We start from the raw sequence: 13412 nt of genomic DNA, 5'->3' as shown, positions 1-13412 counted from the left end.
CCTAGGAATTCCTACCTTGAAAAGTTGTGATCGAGCTTACTATCATATTGTATTTGTGTCAAGCATAACAGTTATTATCTATGTTAACTTTAAAATTTTTAATACAGTTATGAGTCGCTTAACAATGGGGATACATTCAGAGAAACGCGTCGTTAGGTGATTTCATCATTGTGTGAACATGATAGAGTGCACTTACACAAACCTAGATGGTACAGCCCACTACACACCTAAGCTGTATGGTGCCAACCATGGGACCACCATTATATATGCAGTCCGTTGTTGACCATAATGTCATTATGTGGCACATGGCTGTATTTGATTGACAAGTATTAACATAATATACATGTGGATTGTTAGACCTGGACAAATGGGTCAAATCTGAAAAAGAAGTTGAATTTAGAAATTTGAAAAAGAAAGTTCTTCCGTTGGTATAATTATACTAAAAGTTTCACTTATTTTGTCTAAATTAGAAGCTTAAACAGGAAATGGTTATACTTACCAATAATCCTCTGCTTTGCTTGTACTCTTTGAGGATATTGTTGATATTTTCCACAAATCCTGTTTGGGCAACCCATCGAATGTTAAAATTCTCCTTCACAAGGAGTGCTTCCATTCTCAAGTGGACCAGTAAATGGTCAAGACACTCTTGCTAAGAGATAAAGGAATAGCAGTGATTTGTCTTTTTTCCCCTTCATTTTTATGGTTATAACAGACCAAAATCCACTGCAGTTATTAAAGAAAAAATATATACATTCACAAAACAGGAAAGTCAACTAATCCGGCACTAAGCATGGACAGAGCACCCACTGGGATACACTGTGACACTTCTAAACTCACCCCACAGCCGCTTCCTCACGACAGTAGCAACCTGGTTCTCATCATTAGACATGCAGCTCAAAGAAGAGGAATATACTGGAAGTCTAAGTATGGGTTTCTGTACAAAAAATTTTAATTGTATCTACTTTTTGAATAGTGTAATCTCGTGGTTCAAAATCCAAAGGAACAAAAAGTATAGAGGAAAACGCTCCCTTTGACTGCCATCGCTACCCACCAGTTCTGCTTCTCAGAGGCAACCAATGACATCAGTCCTTTCAGAAACGTTCGCAAACGCACTGTTTTGATGCAATTTATTCCTAAAAAGAATTCCATCCCAAAGCAAGCTCGAATAGCCCACTGCATGACAAAAACTACTGGTTTTTGCTGTAACAGAATCAGAATCTCAACCTCTCGTTTAAATTTTAGAAAGAGGCCAAGAGAATACACCCAGTGTTTGTACAGCATTTTACATATTAAACAGCTTTCAATACATTTTCAACCAAGACCTCCGAGGGTCTTTCAGAAAAGAAAACAGGCTCAGACTGCAGAAGAGAAGAGTAAGCTGCTTGAGGTTAGACATCTAGTTACAAAGGAGGAGCTGAAGGTGAGCTTGGAAGCCAGGTATTCCGGCCCCAAATCTCTCAAGAACCAAAACATTTAGGAAAGCAGCAGAAAAAAGAATCTCTAATATACTAACTGTTAAGTCCTTGGTTAGGAAAGCATTTTCTTTGGGTATTTTCTGGATTTTCCCAGGGCCAGTACTTTTACTGATGCACTGTTAGAGAAAAATAGAAATGTTATTTGGTTTACTTGTAAGATTTTAATATAAAATTTCTCAAAGGAATGTAAACATAACTGAATACAAAAGAAAATTTGCAAAGCAGAGGGGAGTGCACTGAGGGTATTCACTGGTTTATTTGTTCAGTGCACATTTAAGGATCACCACGGCATGCCAGGGCCTGGAGAGAGGAGAAAGGTCTCATCCCTGGCCTCCAGGAGCTCCCAGTCTGAAAAGGGAGACAGATGCATGTACACAGACCTGTAAGGTCTGCAGCTCAGCAAAGGGGATGCTGGGAGTACAGGAGAGAGGTGACCGGCCTGTGCGGGAGGGGGCCAGGAGGTGGGAAGGAGGCAGGGAGGGTGCAGAGGAAGGTATCTGAGCTGCATCTTAAAGACAGCGGGAGTGGCCGGGGGAAGGGCCCAAGAAGGCTGCACTCACCAGGTAGCTGGGCTACAGGTGACAGGTGGCTTTAGCCAGAGTGGCCTGGACTGGAGAGAGAGCCCTCACAGGCCTGGAGTTCCTGGAAGCCGCCAGTAGCTCTGGTGAACCTGACCATATCAAAACCTGGGGGCAAGTGTCCACAGCCACATTGTAGGATCCCGGTGTGTGATGTGTGTGTGTCTGAGCCCTACAGTGGCCTTTCCTGCCCCACTCTGTGCTTATCCTGGAGAAAGGCCATTTTGGGTTGTAATTTCCCAACACATCCTGCAAAGTGCAGATAGCGAGTTTGGTTTTAAGGATATTCTGTTTGAGGAGTCCCCCGTCTCATGAGCACTCCTGATTCCATAACTATAGTTTGCGGGGGCAAAACAATTTAAGAAACGCTGTCAAGTCTGGGATGAAACAGCGGTACCTTGACAAAGTCTTCCAGGGTATGAACAGATTCGTCCACAGCAACCAGGTAATGAACCTTCGGCACGTGGTCTATGACGTTCTGTATCACACTGCAGATCGACAGAGACAATCACCACCGGAGAGGAAAAGCAGAAGAGAGGCAGTGAACTGAATTCCCTGACCAGCACCCTGGGGGGGCAGGCACGGTGCCTGGTGCTTTAGGAAGTTATCTCAGTCCTCCTCCGACAAGGCCAGGGCTGGGATGATGGGCCGCCCTCTGCAGATCAGGAAGCTGCTCAAGAGTTAAGTGACGTTTCTTGGGTGGAGGAGTTATTGGGAAAGTCAAAGCCAGATCCATCTGGCTCCACATTTGTCTAGTGTACTGCACAGGGGACCTGACCTCCAACAGGGCTTCAGTTTGTCGACACAAATAATCCATAATCAATCTATAAATCAAAATTTATTATGAGCCAAATCTGAGGACTAGCCCGGGGTCTTCCTTCCCCAAGGAAGGAAGGGCACCAGAGAAGTGGGGTGTACAGAATGGTTATATACCATCTTGGAACAAAGAGCACGCATCACCTATGACAGGAATGTCCCTTTTACAGTAGTCACGAGATTGCTTTGTTGGCACAGCAGATTGGTGGACAAAGATCAGTGGTCACAAGGTGAGCACAGCAGGTCAGTAATTAATGCTTAGTTTAGGGAGAGATGTTTATCCTAAAGGAAATGCTGATACGGGGGAGGTTACACCCCTATCTTTAGGGGCATCCTTCTTGTCTTTGGGACACAGTAAGTATTTAAAGCAGATGTATAGTTGGCCTGTGGCGCAGTGGTTAAGTTTGCACGTTCCGCTCCTCAGCGGCCCGGGGTGTGCTGGTTCGGATCCCGGGTGTGGACATGGCACCCCTTGTCAAGCCATGCTGTGGTAGGCATCCCACATATAAAGGAGAGGAAGATGGGCACCGATGTTAGCTCAGGGCCAGTCTTCCTCAACAAAAAGAGGAGGATTGGCAGCAGATGTTAGCTCAGGGCTAATCTTCCTCAAAAAAATAAAAAAATAAAAATAAAAATACAACAGATGTACAATGCATGCTCAACAGGTCACATCAGGCCCTTTTGGAAAAACAAGATCAGGCCAAATTAGTTTGAAAACAAATGGCTTCCTCATATACTCCAATATATCCTACTGATTGTCATTTGTTTATCAAGTTTATGAAGTCTGTCCACCAGAGGCTCGTTTACGTCTCACAACAGTGCTTTGGGGCAGGTGTTTCACAAAGTAAGACGCAGATTCAGAGAAGCCATGGCTCTGTCAAGGGACTGTGCAGGGAGGGGACCTGAGGTTTCCCACCCTGGAGTAATAACGATTACCAACATGTCTGAGTGCTTAACTCTGTGTGGGGACCGTGCTAAGGGCTTTGCAGGTGTTATCCCATTGAATTTCCACAACCACCCCATCAGGTAGGTACTGTTGTTATCCTCATCTTACAAATGAGAAAATCAGACAGAGAGGTTAAGCAACTTACCCAAATTCACACAGCCAGCAAGAGACAGAGCACGGATTTGAATACACATGAAAGAATTCCAGAGGGAAACAATAATGACAAGAAGTCTATCATGAGGACTGTCAACTCTACCTCCATTTTAGCTTCCTTCTCAGCAAAATGAAAATAAAACAAATGTACACATCTAAATGTCCATTTATCATTTAATTTATTTTAATTTCTCAGAACATTTCAATTTTTTTGCTTCTTTCTTTGTTAAATATTTGACAATCTTCAAAGAAACCTGTAGGAAAAAATGCTACCGAGAGGGGCCCTGGGTCCTTCTGTAAGGGAATAACTGAACTCTCTAATTTATCTGTTTGGAAGTAAGATGTTAAGGACCAGTGTTAAGTACTGTGTGTTAATAACGTGAAAGATTCGCTCACATCTTTGAAACCTGACAAGGTCATAATGTAAAGTCTCTGCAGAACAGAAGGGTGCATTTCGGCCCCCACGTCTGGGGTAGATGCTGCCTGGAGCAGATCTAGGTTTTCTGTGGAGTTCGAAGTTTATACAATTCAGGGGATCTTTCTTTAAGAAAAATTATAAAAATTTAAGTTTAGGGCCTTGGAAGAGACCCATGCAGGTGAAAGGTCCTGAAGTTTAAGCTTCATTGTTCCCCAGTAAATCTGTCAATCTGCCTGGGGTTGTGACTAATTTACTAGAGGCCAGTGGATGAGAGGAAGAGTGGGATCTAGCAGCCAGAATCTCAGGGAAGAGCTGAAACTGCTTCCCCGCAGGGGATGAGTGGTTGAATGAAGCCCCTGGAACGGGTCGTGTAGAGCTGATGACCACAAATAAAGAGAAGCATCTCTTGGACCTAGTGTTTGAGGCAGCGTCTGCAAAGGAGAAAGGGTCTCCGGACCTGTCTGGAGCACAGAGCTGGGATAATCTACGAGCGTGAAAGAGATGTGTTAACTTTACCTACAACTGCCCAAAAAACCTTCAGGTTTAGAGCTCGCCATCTCATTTCTGGAATTTAAGTTGGTGAGCTGGACATATCAATCTCATTTAGGACAGAGGAATAAGAAACTAGGTCCCCAGGACTCACGTAACAAATTCTTTTCCAAAATTGGAAGACATGCTACTCTGCTAAAGCTGATAAACTTTCTAAAAGATGAACCTGAACTTGTCATCAGAAGTGGAGATTTTAGATGATGGACGCTATCTCATCAGATGCAAAAGAGAGACAATCACAGTACCTTCTGCATAGGGTAGTTGTGAAGAACAAACACAGTAATATATGTAAGGGTCTCGGCACTTGGAAAGTGCTCAATAAATGTCATTAGTCAATTCATTCTAGAAAGTCCCATCTCCGGGAGAATGCTTACCCTGCTAGATCAAGAACATGAATTGCTGGAATCACATTTGTTCCATCGCCAAAAACTGGTAATGCAGGAACGTCACCCAACCAAGCTATCTAAAAGAAAGAAAAGCAGAAGCATGTTTTCCCCAGTCATATGTGTCTGACTATTACAGCTCACATCCAGGGCCATAGATCCATCTATCTGACGAAGTCATCGCCTGTAGGAGATGCTCTGTAAATCAGTCCTGAGGAGATTTAGTTGCCCATCCAATTCTATTATGAGAAATAAAGGGTAACCTCGGTCTGAAATGCTTTTCAAGAAATCTATAATCTCATCATCTATCTCTAGGCATCATCGGCATGTTATCTACACAGAGAGAAAATGCTTTCATATGCCTGATGTCTTTAATTCTCGCAAAATCAAATTCTCACAGAATTAAATTAAATTTTAAAATTATCCCCACTGGCAGTGGGTAATGATCATCAGTTTATGGATGAAATGCTTAGTAGATAAAGTACCTCGTGGGAGGTTGCATTTCTACTAAATCCCTGAGTCTGGATTTGAACTCTGATCTTCAGAGTCCAGATCCTTGTCTTTTCCCTTCATTAAGTATTTCAGTAAATAAACTGACAGTCTGGATATTGTTAAACTGTCATGTACTAGATTATGTAAATTGCTTTTAAAGAGTGAAAGAGGTAGGGGTGGGGGCCAGAGCTGACCACTGAATCTTCTAAGATGTTTTGGACTGTGGGAAACCATTTAAGGGTTTTAAGCAGTGAAGTGACATCATTAGATTCGCTTTTGTCACCTTGTGAAGGATGATGGGAAGTAAGAGTCTTAATGGGGAGATGGAGGCCATGACAGTTGTGCGGAGAAGTGATGGTTTAGCCTAGCCTGTGGGTGGGGAGTTGAGGCAGTGATGTTGGAGAAAAGGGAGATATTGAGGAGGCTAGTTCTATAGGACTTGGGGATTTTGTGATGGATGAGAAAGAGGGAGGAGTTGGGTTCTGGCTGGTGCAGCTGGCTGGAGGTGGTCCCAATTTCTGAGATGGGGCCCTGGAAGAGGAGCAGGTTTGAAGGTATCTGTAGGTATAGTTTGGATTTATGAAAGACATCCAAAGTGAAATGCTGCATAGGTAGCTAGATCTACAGAGCAAGAAGACAGGAGAGAGAGCCCCACTGGAGACTTATGTTTGAGAGTCATTGGCACCAGTCATGGGTGTGAACAGTCCAAACCAGGAAAAGAGTATAGATGGAGAAGACAAGAGGCTCTAGGGCAGAGGCGTGAGAATGTCAACATTCCATGGTCGGCTAGGTAAGGAGTTGCTGAGAATGGACAACGAGAAAGAGCTTTCTTTAGCTCACGCTCTTCAGCTATCATATCTCTTATAGCAAAAAATCCAACCAACCAACCTTTTCTTGACTACACTTCTTCTAACTCCTGCCTTCTTTCTCTGCCCCACTTTACAGCAAAATTTCCTCAAATTTCTTCTCTACTCTCACCATCCCCACTTCCTCTCTTGCCATTTCCTCTTGAACCTACACACATCAGGCTTTTGTCCTACCCAGTTCCCAAAAAATCCAGGGCTCGATTCTCAGGTCTCACTTGACTTGATTATCTGCAGTATTTGACACAGCTGGTCATTCTTTCTTTTTAGAAACACTTTTTTCACTCAGCTTTTTCAACACTCTCCTCTTGTTTTTCCTCTTACCTCCCTGGGTGCCCCCCTTCTCGGCCTCATTTCCTGGTTCCCTCCCATCTCCTTGTAATCTCCAAATATTGAAGTGTCCCAAGACTCAGCCCTCAGATCCATTCTCTTCTCCATATTTATTCTCTAGGCGATGTCATCCAATCCTTTGGCTTTAAATACAACACATAGCTGATGGCTCCAAAGATTCTCTCTCTAGTCTTGACCACCTCCATGATCCTCAAACTCATATGTCCAACTCCCCACTCAGTATCTACACTTGGATGTCAGCCATCTCAAACCTAAAAAGTCTAAAACTGAACTTCCCACTGCATACCATGCCCTAACCTGTTCCCCATCTCAATAAATGGCAACTCCATACTTCCAGTTACTTAGACCAAAATCCCTATAGTTACCCTTTACTTTCTATCATCCTTACATCCAATCTTTGAACCAATCCCATTGAATCTACCTTCAAAGTATACCCCGAATCTGAACAATCTTCAGTATCTCCATCATTCCCACCCAGGTCTCAGGCACTACCCTCCTAACTAGTCTCCCTGCTTCTGCTCTTGCCCCACTACAATACATTCTCAACACAGCAGAAGAGAGTTATTAAAACTTAAAGATTATGCCACTGCTGGGCTCAAAATAGTCTAATGGTTTCCCAAGCCACTGGAATAAAGCCAAAGTCTTCACAACAGGCTACAAGGCTGGGCTCGATCTGACTCCTCCATCACCTCTTTGACTCCCACACTTTAGCCACATTGGTCTTTTTGCTCTTCCTTCACACAGCCAGTATATTACTGCCTCAGTTCTTCGCACTTAGAGTTCCCACCGCCTTTCCCCAGAAAGCATATGAGCTAGCCCCCTCACGGCCTTTCACTTTCTGCTCAAATATCGCATCATCAGAAAGGCCTTCCTCCACCGCCGTATGTAAGATAGAACCTCCCAACCCTACCCCTGGCACTTTCTCTCCACCTTTCTCTGCCTTGTTGTTTTCCATTTTACTTTTCAACATCTGAGATACTCTACATTCCCTGGCTAGTTTGTTTGTTATCTATCCCTCGCTCTTCTCCACCCCTCTGGAATGTAAGCTCCACAAGTGCAGGGACCTCATTATGCTATTGGATTTCCAGTCTCTACAGTGGATTCAGGCACGTGGCAGGCACTTGGGAAACATTTATCTCATGAATGAAAGGAGATTCATCTTTTTCTTTATGATTCTGAGAGTGGTGAATACAAGTTGCCAATAATGGGAAAGAAAAATAGGTGGTTATGGTCTACATCCATATGTTCCTTAAGCATCTGCTGTTCTACTGGCCTACCCACATCTAGAAGCAATCAAAAATATCTCCGAGTTGTATAACTTTACTGTAAAACACTTAAAAAAACTCCTCATAGTCACTGAAAAGTCATACCTTGAAAAAAGTATGTAAGATGCCTCCTTCCAGTCCATACTGAAGTCCAGCAGCAACTACGTAAGTCACGAATTTTTTGGCCTATTCAATAAAATACAGGGGAAAAGCTAAATGTAATAGTATCGATCATATTGAACCAGATTATTTTAGTGGTTAAAATGAGCACTTTAGGAAGTCTCATCACCCCATTCGGGTTGCTAAGGTATTGTTTAGGATAGAAATAGAATCCCTTAGGGGGGAATCAACACCACCCGCACATCCAGGATGCCTCTGACCACTGTTAAAATTAATTGGGACCCTTAATTAAATGAAAGCCAGAGTTAATTATTTGTGAAGACTTAATGCGTCTAAGCACTATGCTGGGCCCCCAGGGGAAAAGGGAGATAGAAAAATCCGTCCTTCCATGATGATCTTTAATTACCAGTAGGGGAGGTGGACATACATAAAACCAAGGAGTTTAGTAATGGGCCTTAATACAAGGATTTTAATTGACATAGAGTGTTCACTTCATCCAGGGGGAGTAATTTAGGGGCTGGGAGAATCTACATCGATGTTTAACTATTTTAAAAAGTCATCATGGGGCTGGCCTGGTGGCATAGTGGCTAAGTTTGTGCACTCCGCCTCAGCCACCTGGGGCTCGAAGGTTCGGATCCTGGGCGCAGAGCTACACACCACTCATCAAGCCATGCTGTGGCAGCATCCCACAGACAAAATAGAGGAAATTGGCACAGATGTTAGCTCAGGGCCAATCTTCCTCACACACACACACAAAAGTCATCAGGTACTAGCATCTACACTGTGGGGAAATGGGCTTTTTTGCATGTTGAAAAGCTTCAGGCAGAGGTAAGACTTAGCCATACCTGGGCATTGATTCTTCCGCTTTAACACCCTCCTCCCTCATAACCCAATAACCATGTGGCTTCGATGGTGTTTAATTTAAAAATCTAGAGGGAGTTGGTGTAAAGGTTGGTGCAATTTTTTTCTGGTCTGCTGCTGTGAGGTCCAAGTATAGAAGGTGCAATGACCAACAGAGGTCTGTTTAGGTTCCATTAGACATTTGACTCACAGGCCACCAGAGGCCGCCTACTTCAGATCAGATTTTTTATCTTTGGTGAATTATATTGGGAATTGAATCTTATCTGAGGAAGTGATTTGTGAGTCTATGCTTGTGTGTGATTGATCTCTTCTTGCTAATCCATCACCCAATTAAAACACTGTAGTTGGCGTCAGAAGTAGAATTACCGATAAAGACCCGCCCCCCCACACCTTCACCACGATGACTAGATTTTGGAAGGTTAGATGTTGGTAAGTTGAAGAGATGAATGATGAACTGAGGATGGAGCTCAAGTCAAGTTGGAAACCCCATGGGATGAGAGAACTAGGCTCAATGAGTGGGGTTTTTGAGGAGTGACTCTATTGCTGTAATTGATCCACATTCCTCCACATCTACACCAGTGGGTGAGCCAGGCAAGGGCAAGGTGACCCAGTTCCCAGGCTTTTCCTAACTGCACTAGGTAAAGTGACAACAGAAGACCCCGAAAGGGATGTGAAAAGCCTTTGGGCTTGAGGTAGTTCTGCAGGTCCTCTCAAGGCCCAGCCAGATGGGCATGCAGTGGCTTTCCGGGAAAAAAAGAGATAACTGCTGAGGTTTTAGAAGGAGGCAAGGGTGGGAGAGTGTTGCTGAGAGATGAGGAGGCTACAAACCCAGGGGAATAAAACAGAGGCCAAAGATTTTAAATGTGGGTGAGGGGAGGGCCAAAAAGTACTAAATGCTCTGTCTTGGCTCACCTTCCCCAATAAAATCGTCAAGGAGGAAACTGATTGCAGTTCAAAATTTTTAATTGTGAGTAACTTTGTTTTGGTATGTGCCGAATCTTTTCCCTTATGGCTTACTCTGAGCTGGGACTACAATTTGGACAAAGGCACCGGGAACTAAACTGGCTACGGTTGGGAGCCAGATGTTTCTCACTTTATTTAAATGGATACATACAATTTCTGCTCTTACCAAGACAGCGTGAAGGAGGGCCGCTGAGTGTTCTCTCCCTGGGAGCCCAGGGGCTGTTTTCTAGAAGTGGAGTAGAGGGCTTGAGAGAGGGATGGCAGGGAGTGCTACGCCCCAAGGCAGTAACTTGTCCAAGCAGTTGCTTCCTATGACTTACATGGGCAATGAAGAATAAAATACTAGCATCTGCATAGTCAGCGTCTAAAGGGGAAGGCCAAAGTCTGGCAGGCTTGTTTGAATTTTGGTGAAACCATATCCCACATTTGGATATGTGGGGTTACAGGGCCGTAAACACCAAGTTACGGGGAAGAAATTTATTTTTCTTTTCCGTAGTAAATTTAACAAAAACCCCCAAATTGGGGATACATACATTGAACATTTTAGTCTAATCAAGGTTACAGATATTTGTACTAGACCTTTCAATGGTTATTCTCTACTTGCTTGAGAAGAAATCCCCTAAAAGTATAGCACTAACTGATGGATTATAGTGTTAAAAGATAAACTGAGGCATATTCAAACTTTTAAGAGTTTATTGGAGCAGAAATTGATTCAAATCGGTTGCATCCAATATAGCCAATAGAAAGGAACACTGACGAGCTGTACAAAATGAAAGACTTTCACAGGCAGAAAGGAGCAGGAACAAGGAAGTTATGCTAGACAAAAAAGCGAGCTGGTTATTGCAAAGTTACTTCCTTTTAGGGGATGGAGGGGTCCATCAGGCAGATTGCCTCTCACTAGGGCTGATCAGGTGATTCCTGATTGACTAGCTTAAGATTCCATTTCTGGGAGAGGTGAAACTGTGATTAAGTTAAATCTCAGTTTGGTAATGTGGGGCTTAGCATAAGTGACTCCATTTTGGGCCTGTTATCTTCTGTGTGTAAATAAAACATAAACATACAATTGCAATTCCAATGTGTCATAATCCATAGACACAGGTGTCTTTTATGAGTTGAGTCTTATGGGACCCATACAGTGTGAAAACTATATGGCCAGCAGAAATTATTCTACATTAACTACTATTAAGTTGGAAAGTCTCTGATAATTTTCGGTGTTAATTCTCCATTGGCCTTTGATAATTCAGTCTAGCAAGTTACTGAGACCATGAATATTTGTATTTATGTAAAGATATAAAAAAAATGGTGTTAACCTCTAAAGCTGCCATTGACTAAAGATAAATAATAATACTGGCACTCGGGTTCGATATTGTGATTTATAAGAAATATACACTTGATCTCCATCCCTGTTTCTGGCACAGAGCTTCTAAAACCCTTGGAATTTCCTAAGCAATGAGAATGATAAAGGTCTCTTTTGTTATGTTAATAAGGTGACTTGTGGACTCTCACCTAAGGATGGGGGCCCGTTGCCTGAGGAGACAACCTGTGATTAGAGGAGTGGAACTTTCAGTGGCCCCCACTGCCAGAGAGGGCAGAGAGTGAGCTCAATCCTCAATGGCCAATGATTCAATCAATCATGCCTATGTAACGAAGCCTCCATAAAAACCCAAAAGGCAAAGGTTCAGAGATCCGAGTTGGTGAACACGTGGAGATTTGGGAAGAGTGGCGTGCTTGGAGACCATATGGAAGCTCCCTGCCTTTTCTCCATACCTAGCCCTATGCACCTCTTCGTCTGGCTGTTCCTGAGTTATATCCTTTTATAATAAACCAGTAACCTAGTAAGTAAAATGTTTCTCTGAGCTCTGTGAGCTGCTCTGGCAGATTAATTGAACAGGGGTCGTTGGAACCTCCAATCTATAGGCATTGGTCAGAAGTACAGGTGACAACCTGGGCTTGCTACTGGTATCTGAAGGGTGGGCAGTCTTGTAGGACAGAACCCTTCACCTGTGGGATCTGATACCATCTCCAGGTAGATAGTGTCAGCATTGAGTTGAATGTAGGACACCTAGCTGGTGTCTGAGAATTGCTTGGTGTGGAAAACAGCCCCCTGCTCCCACACACACACATTGGAATTGGGTCCAGAACCTTTATAAGAAAAATGAAGTCCCTCTCTTCTGCTCCAGGTAATACAGTAGATTAAAAAGTCTAAAATTTATCCTACTACAAACACTTAGAAATGCCAAATAAAATGCCACCAGTACCCTTCTACGTATGGTAGAATTCTCAAGAAAATAAGAGACCCCCCCAGGGGCCAAAAATAGAGGAGTGAAAACAAAAGTGGTGGAGCTGACGGGGTGGCAGCCCTGGGAAGTCCATGGTCTCTTAATCTGGAGGATGGGTGAGTTTTTAAACCCATGTGGGTAGAGGAGACACAGCATTTGGTGTGGTGGGGTTTGGAGTTGGACCACAACAAAGAAGGATCCATTCATAACAAAAGAGTGAAGTAGAAAAAAAATCCACCCTGTGGCAGAGGGAGGCAACAAGAAAACATGTCAAACCCAGACAGGGTTCTGGAAGGAGAAAAGAAAGCTCCTTTGAGACTTCTAACCTTGGCCTTGGCCTTCTCAAGCGTTTGTCTTTCAAATTTAAATTACCTGCTTAATCCAGGGATCCGAGAGCCAAAAACTTAACACCTGGCAACTTTATAAAGGCACATACAAGGTCCCCCCACTCCCTGGAAGGACCTTTCCCGTCCTTTAAAGCCCCAGTAAAGGGATACCAGCTGGGACGAGGGTGGTAACTTCACAGTAACAGACGAGTGCTGATTCGAGAGCACGGTTGTGCCAATTACAAACTGCAAGGTGAATTCTCAGTGTGAACTCTCATTTCTTACTGACCGCCATGAATCTGGAAGGTGCCTGATGCATCAATAAACTTGAGACTCTGATGGCAGCACTTTGGGAAGACAGACGGACGGTGCACTGGCCCACTTTTTCCTAAGAACTCATTTACATGAGGTTTTTAGGGGGGATGGTGAGCTATAAAGAAAGAGATGCTGACAATTTAAAGAGCTGCTATTTTTTAAAAAACCCATGTTAAATTACAGGTCTATGTTTAAATTGGAGTTTTATAAATCACAAGAAACTACATTCATTGAAAGAAACTTCAGTTTTTTTTGTAAT

The 13412-nt window shown here is 43.3% G+C and overlaps 1 protein-coding gene across 4 annotated transcripts in view; it reads right to left on the bottom strand.

Annotated features, from left to right (window-relative positions):
• AK7 (adenylate kinase 7) overlaps positions 1-13412 on the bottom strand; it is a 61197-nt gene that overhangs the window by 22324 nt on the left and 25461 nt on the right. For all 4 annotated transcript variants that reach the window (XR_011504765.1, XR_011504764.1, XM_014843455.3 and 1 more), the window contains exons 6-10: positions 8395-8475; positions 5310-5398; positions 2451-2541; positions 1514-1591; positions 500-649 (exon numbers count right to left, since the gene is read on the bottom strand). Coding sequence is in view for 2 of the 4 variants with exons in the window: in XM_014843455.3 (XP_014698941.2) it covers positions 500-649; positions 1514-1591; positions 2451-2541; positions 5310-5398; positions 8395-8475 (489 nt within the window). In the remaining 2 variants the exon portion in view is untranslated. The remainder of the gene's footprint in view (positions 1-499; positions 650-1513; positions 1592-2450; positions 2542-5309; positions 5399-8394; positions 8476-13412) is intronic.

The sequence above is a fragment of the Equus asinus genome, chromosome 7 (genome assembly GCF_041296235.1).
Source record: "Equus asinus isolate D_3611 breed Donkey chromosome 7, EquAss-T2T_v2, whole genome shotgun sequence".
Lineage (NCBI taxonomy): Eukaryota > Metazoa > Chordata > Mammalia > Perissodactyla > Equidae > Equus > Equus asinus.
This window is presented reverse-complemented; position numbering and strand designations above follow the sequence as displayed.